We start from the raw sequence: 21,298 nt of genomic DNA on the forward strand, positions 1-21,298 counted from the left end.
AATTTAATTTCATTCTGCACTTGGATTCAGTCCAATTTACAGTACATCACCAAGAAGCCAACCTGAGGTACTTTTTAGTCTCCTACTTGGCAGCTTTTCCAATGCAAAAAGGAACCCAGCTTCTGTGTCCTCATCCCATCTACAAATTACTTGCAAACTGTTACTGAACAGTTACAAGACTCTTGGTGTAAGTAAGAGCTGTGATTAATGCCTTGATTACTAACTGCAAATCATGATGTTGCCCTTTTAAAAATACATAAAAAAAATTGAAGAAGGAAACCCAGAAAACACAATTTCTTTGATATTCAACCATTTACTCTTGCAGATTGGACTTTGCAGAATGAAATGCCAGAGCCCTATTTATTATCCAAAAGAGGTTTAATATTTGGTGGGGGAATGCTTTCAAAACAAGACCCTGGGGGGAGGGAGGAGAGGGAGACAAAGCTACTTTGCAAGTCAGCAAAACCAACAGGTAAAAGTAGATAGAGTCTAGAGATAATAGTTTGCTGTACTTTAGGGCAAAGTTTGGAGATTATTTTTCTATAGCATTCCACACAAATAAGCTCTCATTTGAGAGAAGAAAAAATAATTGTATTCCCAACTCTTAGAGAAAAGGGCCAGTAGAAATAAAAGTGTTGCTCCTTTTTAGCATATATAGCCACACACACAAAAAATAAAGAAATCATATTTTATTATTTAATATTTGGCCAGGATAAGGATTTAAATGAGAAGACTAGTAAAGGAGAAGAATGACAAACATTCACTTTTCTGTAGGTTTAAGAGGAGTTCGGCCTTTTTTCCTAAAGATTTCTATTGGCCCTGCTTGTATTCACTCTGCAAATTAGTTGGGAATCACAGTATTTATACTAGATCAGCAATGTTTGGTTCTTATCCAAATGTTCCACCTAAAGAGGATGCCAGTTCTCATGGATTGGACAGCCCACCCTGCAGCATTCCTGAGAATTGTACAATATAATAATCTTGAAAGTCAGCAGAGTGGATTATCCACTTTTTTCTGGACTTGAACTTGTGACCTTAACAGTAGCACAGCAGAAAGCAAATGTACTATGCACTTTGCCATAGTAACCTTCCATGTATTCTTTTCAATTTAAATACACACAATTAAAACAGCTACAATTTGGGAAAATTATGTACAAACCCTATATTTTTTTCTTTTGATTACATATAAATACAAATTATCTATTCTTCTAAAAAGTGGTTATAATAGTAAATAAATACAAAATAAGAATCTGACCATTATACTTCATGTGCTGGGATTAAACCCATATAAAATGTACAACTAAAATACATTTAAAAATCTTTTAAAGGAATAATTCTCTGATTAAAATATTTGTTTTCCCAACTTTTTTGTGGACATAAATATATTTTCAAAATAGGTGTATTTTTTTCCATTTAATTACATAAATAAAGTCTTCATTGGGAAATATTAAAGTGTCAGCTTTTTTTTGTATTTGTCTAATATATTTTGCTGTGTTAGCGGCACCCACAACCCTCTACAACCATATCTTGATAGTTCTTTAATACAACTTTTTCGTTCTCATCAAGGTAGAGCATAGAGATAGCACTCAGTTCTGTCGGAACGCAGCAAGCTTTAGGGATTTTGGAATTCACGGAATTGACCAAAGTCTGAACAATGGCATGGTTTGTTGTGTTTAGGTGGTCCGCCAGTGGAAAAGGGCATTCCCCATGGCAGTAAAAGGCACCATATCCTGGAGGGGCAACAATCCAGTCATTCCACCCCACATCATTGAAGTCCACATATAATGGATGTCTTTTGCAACTGGATTTGTGGCGTTTGCGCTGTTTGTGCTTTGCTTGGCGTTTCTCTCTTTTATGGAGAGGGTGTCCCTTGCCGTCATGGCCAAAAGTTACTAACAATGGCCTCAGCTGAGACCAGCTGTCTTCATCCTGATGCAAAGACCTGCTAATCCTAACGTGCCTCTTAGAAACACTGCTCTCATTGTCCAAGTGAACCACCTCTACTATAAACCCATGATTAGGCTGTCTATGTGCAATCCACCTCATTACAGCTGGTGTTACATCAAAGCTTTCCCATTTACTTGCATTCTGACGCACCAACCTGGTGTCCAAAAGTCTTGTTGCAGGATCCTTAGAAGTGGCTGGTTTTATAATTTCATAAATATTAATACGGTGATGGTAGCTGCTAGTGTTCTCAAAGGTTGCCTGCACCTGCTCCCGAAAAATCTGAAGTTCAGCGGAGGTGAGAAACTCCTCATTAGGGACGGAAGTTAAATTAAAGAAGAAACGCCGTGCTGTTCTTCCACTCGCTTCTGGCAGATCTTCCCAAGCTTCTAATTTCATCAAAGAGGGAAAACAAAAAACAAAACAAAAAAACCAATCAGTAACAGACAAGCAGTGAAAACGCAAGTTACTTTTCTGCTGGAAACTTTAAACACAGTGTACCTCCACATGTGAGATTTGAAACTTTTACCATCTCCCCCCATCATTTCCCTGGTGTGTCGGTTTATTTATGCAAGCATGTATAGCATAAAGTTAAGAATACTTCATTCATTGTCAAGCCTTTTGATCCAATTCTCGTAGACTGTGCATTCCAGGTGGTTATAATAATGGGTAAGAAATGTGAAACATTAGTTTGGAATTCAAGGACATTTGCAAGAAAACTTTAGACCTCCACTAACTACAGTGCTAATCAGAATCATTAAAACTGATTGAGGTTTTAAGGTAGTGATTACATTTGGGGAGGGGGGTTCCCCAAAAATATGGCTTATGTCAATCCCTTAACCCTCTCTGGTCCAGCACTATTTACAATTACAAATTTTAATATATAGGCTTTTTGGGTCCAAATTAGAGAGCATGAACTCAATATCTACAGTGGTACTTTTACTCCGAATTCCATAAATGGCATTTCCATGTTTGTTTTTCTGCTGAAACTTGGGGGGGGGGGGAGGAGGAGGACTAGGACAATGAAATGGAGCTCATTTTAAACAATACAAATGAGAAATGGCTTTCTAAAAATGTATCCTCTTTCCCCCATCCACAAATAATACAAATATTGGAATACTTGAAATGAATGTCTATTTTTTATTTTAAAAATGTGTGTGGCTTCAAACCCCATTTGTAGCCCTATAAATTATGAACAAGAGTATTACCAAATAAGCCTTTCCAAAAGCATGCTTTGGAATATTGGTGGTAAAATATGCTAGAAAATAAGGTGAATGAATTATCAGATGAAACCATTACTCTGGTGAGTAATTCTCACTCAAGTGATTAACCAAGTAATTGATTCTTAAATTCAATTTCTTATACGAGTAAGCATTATTCAAAAGGGTTTCTGAATCACACCCAAAATATATAAATACATACAGCTGTATTATGATTCTCTACCTGGAAACATAGACTCGCTTGTTTTTGTCATCAGTCATACAGGATTTCCAGGTAGCTAGAACTGACCAATGGTTGAGGCAAGTGCTAAGATTTTCTTTAAATTTATTACACAATTGCTTAAATTGCAGAGTCTACTGATTTTCAGATCTAAAACTGTGCTAATATTTTTCCAACATTTGTAGAGTCTTTCCTCCATCATGTATAGTTTTACATTCATTCAAAAGTGTTTTAGCATGAATGAACCATACACTGGATTTTTCTCCCATTCATTATGAAGAATTCTCTCACACACAAGCACAAACCACAGTGACAGGTTAGATTTCACCATGAATCTTTCCTTATCATAAAGCTGCCCCATCAAACAGTGTAACCACTGATCCTAGGCCACTTGGTATACCAACTTAATTAAATCCTAATAAAATTTCTTTCATCACAGCTCCATGTTATAACATGTGGAGTCTGTGTTTTCATTAATTTTACAGTGAGACTACAACATACCACCACTGTAGACTAATAGATAGAAGTTATTACTTTTATTTGTGACAAGCAGATGAGCAACATGAAAACTACTCGCTCTACAAGTCTATTGTATCAGATTAGCTACCCCAGTTAGTAGCTGCAAATTTAAGTTAGTCCCTAGACATATAACTGCTAAACCAATTAACTGCAAAAATAAATTTAAAAAAAAATCATGTCCAGAAGGTCAAGATCATCATTTCTGTATGCATTTACCAAGCACGAAAAAGGCAGCAAAATGTGTCAGTTACCAAAACTAGTTACATTTTAACTGATATGTAGGGTTCCAGCTTTATAGTACTGATGTAGTTCATTAGATTCAAACTCACAGAACGTGGAAAGCTCACAACAAATGGATTTATGTGCACACTTAAAACTAGAATATGATGGGTACTAAAAGTTTGAACAACTCAATAGCTTTACTTTACGCCACAGACACGCCAGCTCTTGTGAGTACCCATTTTAATCTACTTTTAAAGTGCATTCAGCATCTTAATTAAGAGGTGACCATGTTATCTGAAGGCTCAGGTGCGCATGAAGTCCAATGACCAGCTGTGGCAATGCTTTTATCAACCTGGTTTTTGAAGGCTTACCTTTAGATCTACACTAAATCTGCCCTAGATTCAAATCCAAGACAAGAAAGTCATTGTGCAAACAATACTACTGATTGTTGCATTGATCTCTCCCAGGGATTAGAAACCTTCCCAAAACTAACCCAGACCAACTGTAAACTAAGGAGACTTTTCTGGTATTTAGCTTTTATCTTTGAAAGCCCTGGGTGGGAATGCTTAATTGGAACCCAAGCTGTAAAAATCAAGAGGGGCAAATGCCACATGGGATGAAGAAGGTGAGGAGGAGAGAGAAAGGGAGGAGATGCTCAGAATAAATGCCTGGGGACATTCGAGGGGGGGGGGGGGGGGAGGGAGCCTGTTTTGATGCCCAGCTTGTAAAACAAGACAGAGAAACTCACAAGAGAAATGAAACAGAAGTTTCCAAACTATTTGGAAAGATTTCCCCCTCCCCGCTTCTATCCTTCCTCCCCCTTTTGGGTCCAGTGCTGATGGTACACACCCGCACCCTGCTCGCCCCCACACTAGTTCATACACCCACTACTCCACAACAACGGAGCCCACGCTTAGGCTCCCTAGGAAGCGACGCCAGCTCTCACACACTCCCCCCGTGCCCACCTATCCTCCGACCCCTCCTGGGGAAGCGGACCCCGCCGGGAGAGCTCCCCAAGAGCCGCGGGCGCAGCCTGCAGGGGGCAGCGCAGAGCCAGCCCCCCGGCCGTACCTTCGTGGTGGAAGCTGCGGACCGTGTTGGCGCGGCTGGCGGCTCTCTCCAGCGGGGAGCCCAGGGCGGCCTGGCCCGCGTGCAGGCGGTAGAGGTCCAGCATGTAGGGCGGGATGACGGCGCTCTTGCTGGGGCTCGGCCGCCGCTTCAGCCCGAACATGTTGAGCAGGCGCAGCTCGAACTCGCTCAGCAGGTCCTCCGAGGGCGGCGGGGCGGCGCGGCCCGAGTCGCTGAAGCGCCGCCGGCCCACCTCCGGGATGAGGCCGGCCGAGCCGCCCAGCAGCACCTGGTAGAGCAGCAGCGCCAGCAAGGAGCGGGTGGCGGCCACCATGGTCAACCTGCGCAGACAGGGAGGGTGGGAAATCAGGGCAAGCCCGTCCCGGGGGCCCGATCCCGAGCGGGGGGGGGGCCCGATCCGGCTCCCCCCCCCCCCCCCGAGGGAGGCTAGGGGGCGTGGAACCTCATCTGGCAGCGAGCCGCTGTACCCCGTGCTCTGTTGCACCTGGAGCCGCTTCCCCCCGTAGTGACTCCGGATTGCACGCCTGATCCAAAGCCCCCTTGCACAGAAGAGCCTAGCCCGCAGCGGACCATAGCGTGGCCAGAGATACGGCCGCTTGTCAGCGGCCAGGAGCCGGGCTGGCCAGCTCCATGGCCAGGTAGGAGCCGAGTGCCATGCCCAGCTGTCCAGGTGTTGGCTGGCTTCAGGGGGTGTCTGGCAGAGGTGCTGGGGCAGTTTTTGCTGGGGGCGGTTGAACCCACCTGGACAGCCCGTCTAGAATGGCAGCCACTCCAAGCCAGGGTGCCGCAGTACCCCTCTGCACCCCTACTTCCAGCACCTAGGGTGGTTGGGGGGGTGCAAGACAAAGGAGGTGGGGGCTCCCAGGACGGCCAGCACCGCACCTCTAGAAAGAGGTTCCCCGCGCTCCCCGGGCGGATCCCGTGGCGCGTTCACACGCAGAACAGGTTCCATGCGCGCGGCGTTCGAAGCGGAGTGGAGGAAGCCGCCCGTGTGAACGGCGCGTGGGGAGGGGAGGCGCGGGACAGGTGCGCCCGGCCGCCCTGCGCTCTTACCTTTAGGAGCCCGCCGAGCGCCTAAGCAGCGCGCTGGGGGCCGGCCATGGACGCGGGCTCCACATAGAAGTGGGCAGAGCCAGGGGGTGCCCAGCCGGGCGGGGGCTTGTATCCGGTGCGTGCGGGGCTCGGGAAGTTACTTCTCCGGGCGAGGCTCAGTAGCGAGAGGGCAAGTCCCTCGGCTGCGCGGATCCCGGGCTGCGCTCTAGCCCCGCCGCCGCAGCCCATGGCTTCTCCGGGGACTCATGCCGCGCGGACCCGGCCGGCCGCGACCCGCCGGGGCTCGGTGCCTTGCAGGGGGGGCTCGCTGGGCGGCGCCTGGCTGCGGCATCCCTCCCGGGCTGTCACTCCGCCGCGGCTCCCCGGACGGCGGCGGCCGCCCGCCGCGGAGACATCCCTGGGGGGAGAGGCCTCGCCACGCCGCGCGGGGGCGCGCGCTCTATGCCGCTCCGTGGAAAAAACACGCCCCGAGCATCCGCAGCCAGGCTAGTCCCGCAGCGCCCGGGCTCTTCCTTCCCTGCGGCCCCGGCAGCAGCAGGCGCTTTGCAACGGGGGAGGAGGGGGGGGGGCTGCCTTCTCCGGCCGCTGCGTCCTCCCGCGGGGTGCCCGGCCCGCGCGCTTCTGGTGCCACTTGCTCGAGGTCCTTGGAAGCCTCCTTGGCTTTTTGTGGCGCTGCTGATGTCACGGCCCCGGGGGCTGGAGGCGCCTGGCCAATCAGCGAGCGCGCCGCCGGGAGAGCGGCCGCGAGCCGCGCTCGCTGCTTTTAAAGGCGACGCCGCCGCCGCGGAGGAGTGTGTGCGCGGCTCCTGCTTCCCCCCTCGCCTCGCTTGATGGCCGAACCTCTGGGAGGAAGCAGGGACAGCAGCGCCACTCGCATCTCCCTCCACGTGCCTTCCCTCCGAGGCAGAAGGTTGACTGTGTCCCAGGCAACTCCCATCACCTGCGACGATCCAGGAGCCGGGTAGTGAATTTGGCCAGGGGGGGTGTCCCCAGTTCCCACACTGGAAAAGAATGATCCATGGTTTCCCCCTCCACCTGCTTCTCCTCCCATCGACATGTCCCCCTGTCGCGGTCTCCTATCGCCTCTCCTGGGGCCGTGCCAGGCTGGACGGGAGCTAGTCAGGCCCATGGGCGACATGCAATGTGCAGCGTGGTTTTTGCAAATCAGGAGCCAACGAGGGGAAGCTCCAGGAGCAGTTGGAGCAGGCTGGCAGCCGGTAGCTGTTAGTGTTAGCTTCACGTGTAATAAGAAAATCTAGTCCCGAGGATTGTTGTGGTTCTTCCGAGGCGTAAGAGCTAGAGCCCTGTTGGGACTTTTGTCGTCTCGCCGTCCTTAGACAATACGAGACCTGGGATCAAACCAGGCATGGGCTAAAACTGTGGACTTAGGAACTTTTTAGCTGGAGTCTGCGCCTACACGTGGAAACGCAGAGGAAAGTCAGAGATGGATACTGAACAATGACCCCTCAGTAAAAGAAGAGTGAAATAAGTCTCGTGCGCTGCTTATACAAATCGGATTAGTTTCGTGCTGTGGGATTTCAGTGTTTGCTGACTTCTAAGGTGTGAAGGTCAAAGCAGGTTTTGGAAGAATTGGAGTGTTTTCAAATAATCTAGGCCAGTAGAAAAAAAAGTTTTAAAAATCCCCACACACCTGATTTTCAGCAGAGGCACACAAAGCATTTGCAATTAATGACATCAACATTACACCCAGGTCCTGGGTGTAAATAGTTTTAGGCCCATTGCAGCTGATATGGATCAAAGACTTATACAAAGCAACAGAATGGTTAATCTAAACCTGCAGTGTCTAAGTGTACTCTGTCTAACGTTAGGACGGTCAACGCAATATAATAGCCCTGGGCAAATCTAGAGCAAACCTCAACTATTGTTTGAATTTTGCACAGATCACAAAAAACTCATTTCTCTCTTTTAAAAACAAACAAACAAACAAAAACCTGTTTCGATTCCAGTGGGTGTGTTTAGTTCTTGGAGAGGAAAACTAAATGCTGTTATCACGCCACCAAGAAAAACTAGGTTGAGTACCCATCTGCACCCCAGAAATGAAGGAGCTTAATATCTCTTGCTTGTGGTATCTCTCAGCCACACAACCTTTCATATTCAAAAGATCTCAGAGGCATGACTTTACAATCAAGAATATATGGGTTCTTTTAAGCTCATATATGGTTCTATCAAGTTCATTGTGGCTCTTTTTTGCAGGGGGAGCATCCCCAGAAATCTGTTCTTTCTCCCAAAAGCACCTTGACTATTTTATTCCTTCAAAGGACACTGTGTGAAAGGCCACTTTTATGACACTGCGTCTTTAGGCATGAGCAGAGATTTGGGACGCAGGGTGACATAACCCCCTCTTTGTTAAACTCCAGCATCCAGTTTGATAAGCAGTGGCAGAAGGGATGTGAAGCTCCCTGCTATAACATTTGCCACTCACACCTTCCATGTCACAGCCCAAAAGTAGCATGGGGAGCTGGAAATCATCATGGGCTGCCCCAATTGAAAGAAACGTGTCAGATTCCTGAGAAAATGCCTTTTATCCTTGGGGAAGCATCATTTTAAATGCATTTGACTTTCTAGGTTCAGCCCCCTCCTCCTTGGGAGTTCAGCGCTGCTTTGCTGAGTCCCTGGATGTTTTTAAGATATGGCTGCCCTCCAGTGGTGGAAATGTGTCAGAGCTCTCTGGATGTGCAAATCCCCATTTGAAACCCCTTTTTGGGGCTGGCTTTACCATTGAATTCTCTTCTGTGTCCCACTCAGCAGAAGCAGGGCACCAGTCTGTAGGCTTAGCAGCTTACCTGCCCATCTTCGCGACCGGCACCAGTCCATGCTATCGCAGGTGTTGGAGTGTGACAGTGTCAAAGCCTTCGATGTGGCAGTTGGCAGCCTCAGCTCCTCCAGGTTGCCGAAGCTTTTCTTCGGAGATGAGTTTAGAGCATGAGAGGGATGAAGGAGCAGGCTCTGATGCCAAGGTGGATGGATTCAGGAAGGGTGATGTGTCTCGGATGAACAGAAAGAAGATGGTTAACTCACTGGCTTCAGTTTCCGTATCTGCCCCAAACTCCTCGTGTGACAGTGGGCTAGAATTTAGGCTCCTATCTTCTGGGCCTTAATCCCTCTGCATCACGGGTCCCTGTGGAATAGGGATATTAAAACTTTCTTTCCCTCATTCTTTGTCCTTCTTGCAGTCCCTTTTTTTATATATATACAGTGCCTTGCACCATAGGGCCCTGGTCAGAGTTGATGCCTGTAGACACTAATGCAATAGAAACGATGACACAAAGAATCAATTGTCCAGATCCTAGCACAGATTCTCACTTGAACGGCCTGGAATCCCTGGTCACTTTCCTTCCTCAGAGCACCACACTGGGGTGCAAGGCCTTTTCAAAGGGCTGATGGTACTGACAGAGTAAAGCAACATGTGGAGAATTTAAAGCAACAGGAGACAGTTCCCTGGTCATTTCCACCATTTTGATTGGCTCTTTTTGCAGTTTAGTAGAAAAGTTGCATCTCTATAATCTAAGGTGATCATTTCAATGACGTCGCACTGGTGCAATTCCCCACGGAGACACCCTTACCCTGGCAAAAGAATGACCTATTTTGTTTTAGTTTTGTTGCTTTGGAAAGGCTTTAAGCCAAATCTGAGATGTGGGTGTGGGGAGGAGCTGTGGTGCTGGACCTATTTTTAAGGTGGGGGTGCTAAGCTGCACCCCCCACACACACACACCTGTTCACACCTCTCACTTTTCCAGCCTGAGGTCACACCGAGGATTGCCAACTCTCACGGACAGCCTGGGTGCTATTACCACAAATGGTGTCCAGTGTATCCGGTCCAGGAGAGTTGGCAACCTAGCCACAGCTAAAGGTGGCTGCGGAGCCCTGGGTTGGGAGTGGGATGCTGAGCAGCAGCAGATTTTCTGGGGCCAGTGGCCTGGACCACAGAAATGGCAAGCTGCAGAACCCACGGGGATGCCAGGTGGGAGGGACCCTGGGGGTGGCAGAACCGGCAGTGGGTGGGAAGCAGGGCCGGCCCCTGGGCATGGAGAAGCCAGGTGCAAAACCCTGCACCTATGGAGAAGAGTGATAGCCCAAGCTGAAATTCAAGCCTTAGAAAGGGTGATAGCTTAGGAACTCCCAGATCAGGTTCAATTTTATGACTTCCTGGAGCTCGTTAGCCTGAATTTAAGGTGCAAGCAGTGTGACGTCAGGGCACTCCAGTTGTGTAAATCAGCACTAAACTAACAATGGCAATAGAGTTTACACATCACTGACATTAAATGAGCACTTTGGTGGCTAATTGCCCTTCCAGTTCATTCTGCAGTGGACCACACCAGGGAAAAGCCATTTCTTGCCTTAATATTTCATCTCTATGCCTGGAGCATGGGTTGTACTGGATGCTACCTATGGTGACTATAGTAGGATGAGGAACCGTCTGAGGGAGAAATGCGTCTACATTTCTTCCAAAGGCCTGGATAAATTCTGATCTGATTTAACATCAAGAGGTTTGCTGCCATTCTGATTGTAAATATAAATAGGCCCACGGATCCTTCTGATGTTAAGGCCATAAAAGCCTTGGATATTTTGGAGTAAATGAAGAGAGGTTTCCCCTTCCATCCTTTGCCTCTTTTATGTTCAGAATGGAAAGCCCAGATCCTGAAGAATAGTGATAGAAATGTAGCCGTGTTAGTCTGGTGTAGCTGAAACAAAATACAGGACTATGTAGCACTTTAAAGACTAACAAGATGGTTAGACATTTACCTCCTCCCCTCCCCTGCCCCATTCCTCTTCTGTTCTGAAATGTGATTTGTCCTTTTCATATGTGTTCATTTTTTTTAATTGTATCCTTTGGTATATATGGTTGTGACAATTTGCTTCCACTATTTGATCTGAGGAAGTGGGTCTGGCCCACGAAAGCTCATCACCTTATAAACCATCTTGTTAGTCTTTAAAGTGCTACATCGTCCTGTATTTTGTTTCAGATCCTGAAGGGACTTTGGAGCAGGGACTCTCTCTTGCTAGTTGTTTGTTCTGTGGAAGGGGAAGTTCCTTATTACCCCCCCCCAATTGCTCCCACATGAAATCTAGCCCTGACTACTTAGTCCCCCTTATGCCATCACATGACTTCTACATCGGAGTGGGAATCGGAAATCAATGGGACTTTCACACTTGCCTAAAATTAGGCCCGTGCTTACGAGTTTCCTTGAGCAGGGATGGATCACTGCATGGGAGCCCCAGGAACCAGGAAAGGAAAAGATGAGGGGCCCAGCGGAAGTTGCAATCAATACAACGGCAGGCCCAGCCAAAGAGTTCACGGGACCCAAGGCAGCAGGCTGTGTTTGGCTGAGCTGCACGGCTGCGCAGCTCCTAGTCAGGGCAGCCAGTGAGCGTCTTGGTGGGCAGGGCCGGGAGCTGGTCAGCACAGGGCCCTGAATGCGCGGGGACTCTGAATGTGCAGGGCCCAAGGCAACTGCCTCGCTCACCTTGCCCAAAGGCTGGGCCGGTACAGGGGTAACTGGATAGCGTTTCACAGTTTCCAATATGCCGGCGATATGATGAGCTAATAGTTCATTCCACTGCTTTTTTTGTTCAAAAAAATAGGTGCCGGTACTCCAGGGGAAAAGTTGTTGACACCCTCCCTCCCCCCCAAAAAAAAGCCGGGGTGGGGACGACATTGCTCTTTTAAGAGACACGGCCCCTTTAAGACATGCAGCCCAGCCGACTGTCAGACATTTGCATACAGAAGTGCCGGTACACTCGGTACATTCCGTTCTTTCCAGATAAGCTCTGACTGGAGGTGCCGGTACTGTATACCGGGCAGTACCGTCACAAAAAAAGCACTGGTTCATTCAGTTTTTAAACTACATGAATAAATCTACAGTAGCTCAGCTCGTCAGCTGGTGCAAACTGGCATAACTTCATTGTACCAGCTGAGCAGTTGGCCAAAACTGTAGTGTCGTCGCACTGTGTGAGGAGTGTTCTACAGTGTTGCGTCTCTATACTGGTGGTTATGACTATGCAACATTAAAAAGTGTGTATCAACACAACAGCAGGCTACCATGCCGCAATTAATGAGTGACTGTGTATGACTCCATCCGTGGTTCTCTTTTTTCTGGGTTGATACCTCTGTTCTTTGTATTGTTTTCAACTGCATGTTTCAAGAAGGAAGTAACCAAAAGGCACCCGTGAGACACACAAGAACAACTCTTTAACGAGCATAGGCCTTCTGTATGGAGCAAACAAACCTTTCACATGAAAAGGCCATCGTTAGAGAAAATGGTTTGGTGATTGTGGAGTATTGCAAAATGGCAAACTGAATAAAGTAGAATGTAACTCAGGGTATGTCTACACGACAAAGTTAGTTCGAACTAACGGACGTTAGTTCGAACTAACTTTCATAGGCGCTACACTAGCGCTCCGTTAGTTCGAATTTAATTCGAACTAACGGAGCGCTTAGTTCGAACTAGGTAATCCTCATTCCACGAGGATTAAGCCTAGTTCGAACTAGCTAGTTCGAATTAAGGGCTGTGTAGCCCCTTAATTCGAACTAGTGGGAGGCTAGCCCTCCCCAGGTTTCCCTAATGGCCACTCTGGCCAACACCAGGGAAACTCGTCTGCCCCCCTCCCGGCCCAGGACCCCTTAAAGGGGCACGGGCTGGCTACAGTGCCCGTGCCAGGTGCAAGCCTGCCAGCTCCCAGCCAGCAGACCCTGAACCTGGCACGGATCGAGCCACCCACCCGATGCCTCCCAGCCCTCCCCCTCTTCCCGGGACCAGGCTGGCGGCTCCCGGGAGCTTGCCTGGGACCGCAAGAGGCGGGCACCCGCCTGGGCTAGTGCGGACATCGTGGACCTCGTCCACGACCTCCACACTAGGCACAGGAAAGTGGCCGGCTAGGGTAGGAGAGCTGCCAGCCTGGCCACCCAGGAGCAGGTGTGTATGAAAATCAAGGTGGTCCACTGAGACCCCCGACCCTGAGCCCTGAGCTTACAATGGCCGTACTGGGTCAGACCAAAGGTCCATCTAGCCCAGTAGCCTGTCTGCCGACAGCGGCCAACCCTAGGAACCCTGGAGGGGATGGACCGACGACAGTGACCAAGCCATTTGTCTCGTGCCATCCCTCTCCAGCCTTCCACAAACCTTGGGCAGGGACACCACTCCTACCCCCTGGCTAATACCACTCCATGGACCCAACCTCCATGACTTGATCTCACTTCCCTTTAAACTCTATTCTAGTTCTAGCCTTCACAGCCTCCTGCAGAAAGGAGTTCCACAGGTTGACTCTTTGCTTTGTGAAGAACAACTTTCTGTTACTAGTCTGAAGCCTGCTACCCATTCCTTTCCTTTGGTGTCCTCTAGTCCTTCTTTATGGGAACTAATGAAGAACTTTTCTGTATGCACCCTCTCCACCCAACTCCTGCTTTTAGAGACCTCTATCCTGTCCCCCCTCAGTCTCCTCTTTTCTAAGCTGAACAGTCCCAGTCTCTTTAGCCTCTCTTCATATGGGACCTGTTCCAAACCCCTGATCATTTTAGTTGCCCTCCCATCTTCCACCCTCTCTCTTCCCCTCTCCCACCTCCTTTTCCCAGTCTCCCCCAGTTTTGTTCAATAAAGACAGATTTCATTTTTGAACACAATTGTCCTTTATTTTGTACATCAAGAAGAGGGGCTAGGGAAGGGTAAGTGGAAGGAGGTGAGGGAGGAATGGGGTACGAGCCCCCGATGGGGAGGACTGGGCTGGCTCTGCGGGCTTCTGGGGGTGGAAGCTCTCCTGCAGCCCCCCAATTGCCCCCTCTCCCTAGATGGCAGCCTGCGGCAAGTGCAGCCGGTCTGATGGCCGAGTGCTGTGATGTGCCCAGTGTGGGTACTCCGGGCAATCCAAGCCAGGACTGCTTTGCAAGCGGGGCACCCTGAGAACTGTCTGTCCGGGGTGGGGGTCGGGACCCTTTAAGCACAGCCCTCGGCTAGCCTGAGACAGCAGCTCCACGCTCTAAGTCCTCCGCTGATGCCCTGCCGGCACTGCTTCCGGCCATCCTTAACCCTGGTTCAGGGTCCACTTAATGTGGACATGCTAGTTCGAATTAGCAAAATGCTAATTTGAACTAGTTTTTAGTTCTAGCTGCGTTAGTTCGAATTAACTTAGTTCGAATTAACTAATTCGAACTAAGTTAGTTCGAATTAGTGCTGTAGTGTAGACGTACCCTCAGAGACTGAGATATTCAGTGATGTAAAGGCCAGAACTTGCTGTCTTCAGTCCTAATCTTATGTTTCCAGGAATACTCACATGCATGGCTTTGACATTTGTTTTCTGCAACCATGTGTGCTCACAAAATTCAACTGAACACGCAGTTCTGGAAAGCAAACACAAATTGATTAACAATTGGAATGAACATTGCAGCACTCCCCCTACTTCCCAAGATTCAGTCACCTCTTGATCACACTAAAGGCCATATTTGTGCTATGGATTTATTGCCTCACTGTCTCCAGAGCCACATACTGCTCTATCCAAGGGAAGTGCCATGGCTATCAATTGACTTACATCTGCAAAGGATCTAGAATACAGCGATCAGCTGACATATTTGTGCAGCATTGACACTAAGACCTATTGAATGCTTAGGAGGTGCTGGTGAGAAAACAAAACAAAATGCACACATACCAAAATGGCCAGCAGGGGGAGGGGGAACCATGAACATCCTCTCATCAACTTTTCCTCCCCTCCCCAATATGTTTTCCTCTGCAATGTCAAAATTATAAATTTTAACCAAGTTTTTAAATGTGCAAAAAAAGAAGTGTGTTGACTCTGTTGTATATTTGTACAGCCCCTAGCACAGCGGAGCCATGACCTGGCTGATTTTTTTAGGCATAACAAGTTGTTAAATAATTAATGAATATCATGTGTTATAGGTGGCAGTATGGCTCACTGGATAGCAGATGAGCTTGGGATTTAGGAGTCCTGCCTTCTACTCCCAGTGGTCTGTTAGAAGACATGAAGCAAATCACTTTACCACTTGGTCCTTTAGTTTCCACGTCTGTAAAATAGGGATAATCATATTGACCTCCTTTATAAAGTGGTTTGAGATCTGATAACAGATAGTAGTATACTGGAGATGGATATTACTTGGAGGCCAAATACTCACTTTTTATCCCATTATTATTCAGCTGTATCCTGCTGTCACTTTAGCCAAAGGCAAAATGTCCACTGATTGCTATGGTGCAACATCAGGCATTTGATCAACCCTGTTACAGAGAGGCAGATGATTCAAACAGCCAGATCAAGAACAAGCAGGGATTTTCCATTATATAAATCTTAATCATTAAAAAATTAGGCGTGGGCGTGATCCTGCATAAAAGAGATGGCTGCGTCACAGCTATGCCACTTCAGTAGCTTATCACTTCATCACCGCAGAGATATTGACGTCAAATAAAACGGAGGCAAAAATAGAGCTATGCCTCCTGCCTTAAAAGCCGCATATTTGATTGGCGAAACTGGATAGCGTTTTGCAATTAAAACAAAATAAAGGCAAGTATGACGTTCAGTTTAAGCAGATTGGCTCTCTGGAGGCTTTATTGTAGCTGCAGATTTAGAGCATATGAAAAGGTTTTCTGTGCTCAGTGTCAGATGAAAACCATTGCCTCATCGGACATTCTTGTTCTCTCACACTTATTTGCTAATACTCCCTGGATAATGAACACTTGCAATTTTATATTCTGGTCCAGAGTCATGTATTCTCAGCTCATTATCATTCCAGTTTTTAAATATCCTATTAGCCTAGAAATATCCTATTAGAACTAGACAGGACCACAGGGAAAAAAATAACACCGTTTTGCGGCTGTGTTGTGGCATGTACGGTGCACATACACTCATGCCTGGCATTTGTTTTACATTGGAAGTAAAGCTGTTTTCAGGTTTGCTTCTTACCACTTTGTTTCAGTTACTCTCCTGGTTCCCAGCTCTGCCTGGTTTTCAGAGACGGTTTAGCTGTGGTTTGTCTTATTTCCTACATATTCTATCATCTTTATGTTGCTCTGCACGCAACTGTTGGTGGGTAATTTTATTTTGTCAGCTCCCATAAGACGAGAACAAGGTGGGATGCTCAAACTAAGTGATGGAGGAGCACGGGTCCCTTTGCCTCTCAGTGGGACTTGTATCACTCGGCCCTCTGGGACTTTGAAAAGTTCCACCTACTGCAGTGGTTTGCAAACGACAAGTCGTGATCCGGTACTGGGGGGTGGAATGTGGGGCACTGGGTCCCGTTGCTGCAGGGGGATCAGGTGGCCAGTGGGGGGTGCTAAGGTAGCTACCCACCTGTCCTGGCACCACTGACTGTGCTGCACCCCAGAAGCAGCCAGAAGCAGGCCCTGCCCCTAGGTAATAGGGGAGCACTCAGAGCTTCTCACACTGCCTCTGCCCCGAGCACTAGCTCCGCACACCCACTGGCTCAGAACCTGCTGCTGGCTGCTTCTGGGGGCAGCATGAGGCAGAGCTGGGAACCAGGAGAGTAACTGAAACAAAGTGGTAAGAAGCAAACCTGAAAGCGGTGCCAGGACAGGCAGGAAGCTGCCTGAGCCCCCCCGCTGCACAGCTGACCGAAGCCGCTAAAGGCAAGCCCCAACCCTGCCCCTATAAAAGCCGGATCCCCCTCCTACACCTCAAAGCTTCCATCCTCAGTCCCACCATGGAGCCCTAGTCAAATTATGCTGGGTTGCGGGCATCAGCAATTTTCTTCAACTGGGTCATCAGAAAAAAAAGTTTGGAAACCGCTGAGCTACAGCTGATTGGGGGACATTGCTATAGTACAGGCAGTCCCCGGGTTACGTACAAGATAGGGACTGTAGGTTTGTTCTTAAGTTGAATCTGTATGTAAGTCAGAACTGGTACATATTGTAGGGGAAACTCTAGCCAAACATTTCTCCAGAGCTCAGTTTTATTCTCCCACACCTCACTTCCCTCAGTCCTTTATTCTCAAGCTGAGGTGTCTGCTGAGAAAAGCCGCTCCGCGTCTCCCTGGTCTGCTGGGGGGGGGCGCTAGCTTCGCGTCTCCCTGGTCTGCTGGGGGGGGGGGGGCGCTAGCTCCGAGTCTCCCTGGTCTGCTGGGAGGACAGGGGGGGGGGCGCTAGCTTCGCGTCTCCCTGGTCTGCTGGGAGGACGGGGGGGGGCGCTAGCTTCGCGTCTCCCTGGTCTGCTGGGGGGAAGCAGCTAGTGCGGGGTTGCCTCACCCCGTTTGTAAGTAGGGATCCGATGTAAGTCGGATCCATGTAACCCGGGGACTGCCTGTACAGAGCCAGGGGGACATGGTCCAGGCAGCGCTGAGGGCCGGGGGGACATGGTCCAGGCGGTGCTGAGGGCCGGGGGGGACATGGTCCAGGCAGTGCTGAGGGCTGGGGGGGACATGGTCCAGGCGGTGCTGAGGGCCGGGGGGGACATGGTCCAGGCAGTGCTGAGGGCCGGGGGGGACATGGTCCAGGCAGTGCTGAGGGCCGGAGGGAGACATGGTCCAGGCGGTGCTGAGGGCCGGGGGGGACATGGTCCAGGCGGTGCTGAGGGCCGGGGGGGACATGGTCCAGGCAGTGCTGAGGGCTGGGGGGACATGGTCCAGGCAGCGCTGAGGGCCGGAGGGAGACATGGCCCAGGGACGGGATTCACAATAGGGAGAGTCCATAAGCTGGCCAGTAGGACGTGGCCAGCAGAGGCCCCACCGCTGAAAAGCAGCGAGGCACCTACCTCCGATTAATCTTCTCCGTGTTAGGGGACTAAGCCAGCTGCGCCATGTCTAGCCCGGAGCCCAGAGGCAAGGGCCTCACCTGGGACTTTCAAATCCCTGTGCTGTCTGCTTTAGAGCAGAGATTTGAACTTTGGCCTCTTCAATTCCACATTTCAGCCCCAACCCCCAGACTCTTGGCTAGCACGGACACCGTCTCTTTTCATATCTCCTGGGGAAGCTTTCCACTCTGTGTAAAGAAAAAGCTCCACGGCGGAGACTCAAACCGAGGTCTCCCATGTGAGGGCCCTGACCACTGAGCTAGCCTGTCGAGCTCCCGTGGCCCCCAGACACAGGCAGTACCTACGCAGTACAACAGCGCCCCGGAACGCCCATGGTGGGGCACTCCCCTGGGACGTAGGAGACGTACGTTTAAGTCCTTGCTGTGAATCAGGCAGCATGGTGGGGATCTGAGAGCAGGAGTCTGACCCCCAAGAGAGAGCCCCAGCTGCATCCTGGGCTGGATGGGCACCCACCCCTGACTCCCATCCTGGTCCCCCTGGTTGTCTTTTGTGGAAGGCCTGAGATAGGCAGGGGGTCATTAGAGAATCCTGCCAAGATTTAGGCACGAACCTTGGCCCCAGCCCCAGGACTGAGGTGATTTGGCACATGCCCAACATCACACACACGAGCAAGCCACTGAGGGGACTTTCCTCGCAGACACCTAGGGGCCCGCAGAGCAAGGCAGCAGCTGAGCAGCTAACACTGTCAGTAGCACCTACATGTTGGATTGAAGCAATTAAGTCCCTTTGTAGATTTAGCCCCTAACTGATTTGCCTAAAATCCCACAGGAAGCCTAGCTCCTAGCCCCGGCACATCCTTCCTCTGCCTCCTGCTTTGTCAACTCGCATCACATTCGTTAAAAAAACCCCAAATTAACAAGGCTCTTTTAAGTGATCATTTGAGAGGCCTGGCTGCTGAAAGGAGATCAGTGTGTGTGCTCTTTGGGGTCTGTGCGGAGCCCTGTTGACAACAGTAGGGACTGTACCAGGATCAGCCCATGCAGAGCCAGTTATAGGAGTGGGGCTTTAGGGCAGGGGTGGGGAGCCTACGGCTCAGGGGCCAGAACCCCAAACTTGCCTGGATCTGGCCCCCAAGGCTCAGGGCTCCCCTCTCCAACAGTGGGGAGCTCACTGCTGGTGCTCCAGCCCCTCCCCCCCATCGCCCCACCACAGTCCTGGAGCACACAAAATCTACTAGCCTAGGCTCTGGTGCATGAGAGGAATGTGGGGAGGATCTTGTTCTCCATCCGGGGCCACATCAATGAGGGTTGGGGGGAGGTTGTTTTTGTTTTCTCACTTTTGTGCAGTGCCCGACTGATTTTTCTGTGGGTCAGCAGCCCCCAACTCAAAAAGGGTCCCCACGCCTGCCTTAGAGCATCTGCTGTTTGTATAGATGGGCCCCTGGTCTTGCCTGGGCTTTCTGGGGGGGGTCTCTACCCTGGAAATGGAAGAGGGTAACACAGCAGCACTCAAATGGCACCCCCCATTGCTGTAGGACTGAAGCCCTTCACAATCATGTAGCAACCACAAGCAGTCCTGGGGCACCTTAGGGTACGTCTGGACTACAGGGTTTTGTCGACAGATACTGTCAACAAAGCTTCTGTCGACAAAGAGTGTCTAGACTACATTCAGTTCTGTCGACAAAGCAAGCTGCTTTGTCGACAAAACCCTGTAGTCTAGACACAACCCTACATGCAATAACACCTTCTGTTGACAGAACTCTGTCGACAGAAGGCGTTATGCCTCGTAAAATGAGGTTTACCAGCGTCGACAAAACTGCTGAGTTCTGTCGACGTTATGTCAACAGAACTCAGCGGTAGTGTAGACGCAGGTATAGTTTTGTCGACAAAAGTCCACTTTTGTCGACAAAACTCTGTAGTCTAGACACACCCTTAGAGTCTAACAAATATATTCTCACAGCCCTCCTGGGATGTAGGGAAGGGTTATTATCCCATGGCACAGATGGGGAACTGAGGTACAGAGAGACTAAGTCAATGGGAGTTAGGCACCGAAATAAATACCGGGCCTACCAAGGTCACACAAGAAGCCTGTGGCACAGCAGGGAAACGAACGCCACCCTCCCAAAGCTGAGGCAAACACCCTAACTGTCAGATTCTCCCTCCTGCATCGGGCCTCAGTCACAGAGTAGCATCCAGAAGGTAGGGCAAGGAACTGGGAACCAGGGAACCTGGACCATGTTCCTGATACTAGGCTGCTGGGTGTGGGTTACACCTACACTAAACAATCCGAGTTGGAGAAAACATCCACAGTTATGCTCCAAAAGAGAGTATATGAGCCAACTTTTCCTATTGTAGCTTCTTTGTAATGCTGAAAAGGAGTGAGTGGTTGCACTTTTGATAACAAAGTTATCTAAAGATGCAAATGGGCATCTCTGAAAAATCCCAGCCAGTTCCTTTCTGCCTCTTTAGGTTCCTAAATACCTCTGAGAATATGGCTCTAACCATTGGGTGAGTGGCTGATCACAGTATTGTAGCTTTTAAGGTCTAGCAGGAATATAAGCATCTTACAGCAGAGGATGGCTTATTCCAAAATCCATAAACCTGGTTGCATGAGGAATAATGCCTGTTCCGAAATAGTAATAGAGAAGTTGCCGTGTTAGTCTGATCTTGCTGAAACAAAAGGAAAAACTATGTAGCACTTTAAAGACTAACAAGATGGTTTAATAGGTGATGAGCTTTCGTGGGCCAGACCCACTTCCTCAGGTCGAAATAAGGCTTGTGTAGACGCTCCACTTCTGCTATTTCGAAATAGCCCCTCATCAGAGCCATGCTAAGTTAGTTATTCCTCCCTTGTGCCTCCTGGGGCTCTAAATTGAGATAGTACGTCTACATTAGGGAAGCCTGCCTTGGACTAATTTTGAGGCTTCCCTGCCGTGTAGATGTGCTATTTGGAAATGAGCTGTTTTGGAATAATTATTCTGGAATAGCTTATTTCCAAATAGCCGTGCAGCGTAGACATACCTTGAAAGAATCCGTGCAGATCTCCTACACATAGGCTGCTACTGTGCTGCTGGCCTAGATGATTGTGGGAGATTTTCAAGGTAGTCTACCTGGTCTGGAGTTATTTGTTGGCTCCAAGTCCTTCATCCTCTGAGGGTATGTCTACACTACCCCCCTAGTTCGAACTAGGGGGGTAATGTATGCATACCGAACTTACTAATGAAACCCGGGATTTGAATTTCCTGGGCTTCATTAGCATAAAGCCGGCGCCGCCATTTTTAAAAGCCGGCTAGTGCGAACCCCGTGCC

The 21,298-nt window shown here is 49.1% G+C and overlaps 1 protein-coding gene across 1 annotated transcript; it reads right to left on the minus strand.

Moving 5' to 3' along the window:
• Positions 1 to 674: 674 nt before the first annotated feature.
• On the minus strand, positions 675 to 6,935 carry BMP2 (bone morphogenetic protein 2). Its single transcript, XM_006136012.4, has 3 exons — positions 6,268 to 6,935; positions 5,197 to 5,534; positions 675 to 2,333 (listed from the first exon to the last, which is right to left on the minus strand). Exons 2-3 carry the CDS (start codon positions 5,525 to 5,527, stop codon positions 1,495 to 1,497), a joined length of 1,170 nt encoding a protein of 389 aa, XP_006136074.1. The 5' UTR covers positions 5,528 to 5,534; positions 6,268 to 6,935; the 3' UTR covers positions 675 to 1,494.
• Between the last annotated feature and the right edge of the window lie 14,363 nt (positions 6,936 to 21,298).

Source organism: Pelodiscus sinensis, chromosome 3 (assembly GCF_049634645.1).
Source record: "Pelodiscus sinensis isolate JC-2024 chromosome 3, ASM4963464v1, whole genome shotgun sequence".
NCBI lineage: Eukaryota > Metazoa > Chordata > Testudines > Trionychidae > Pelodiscus > Pelodiscus sinensis.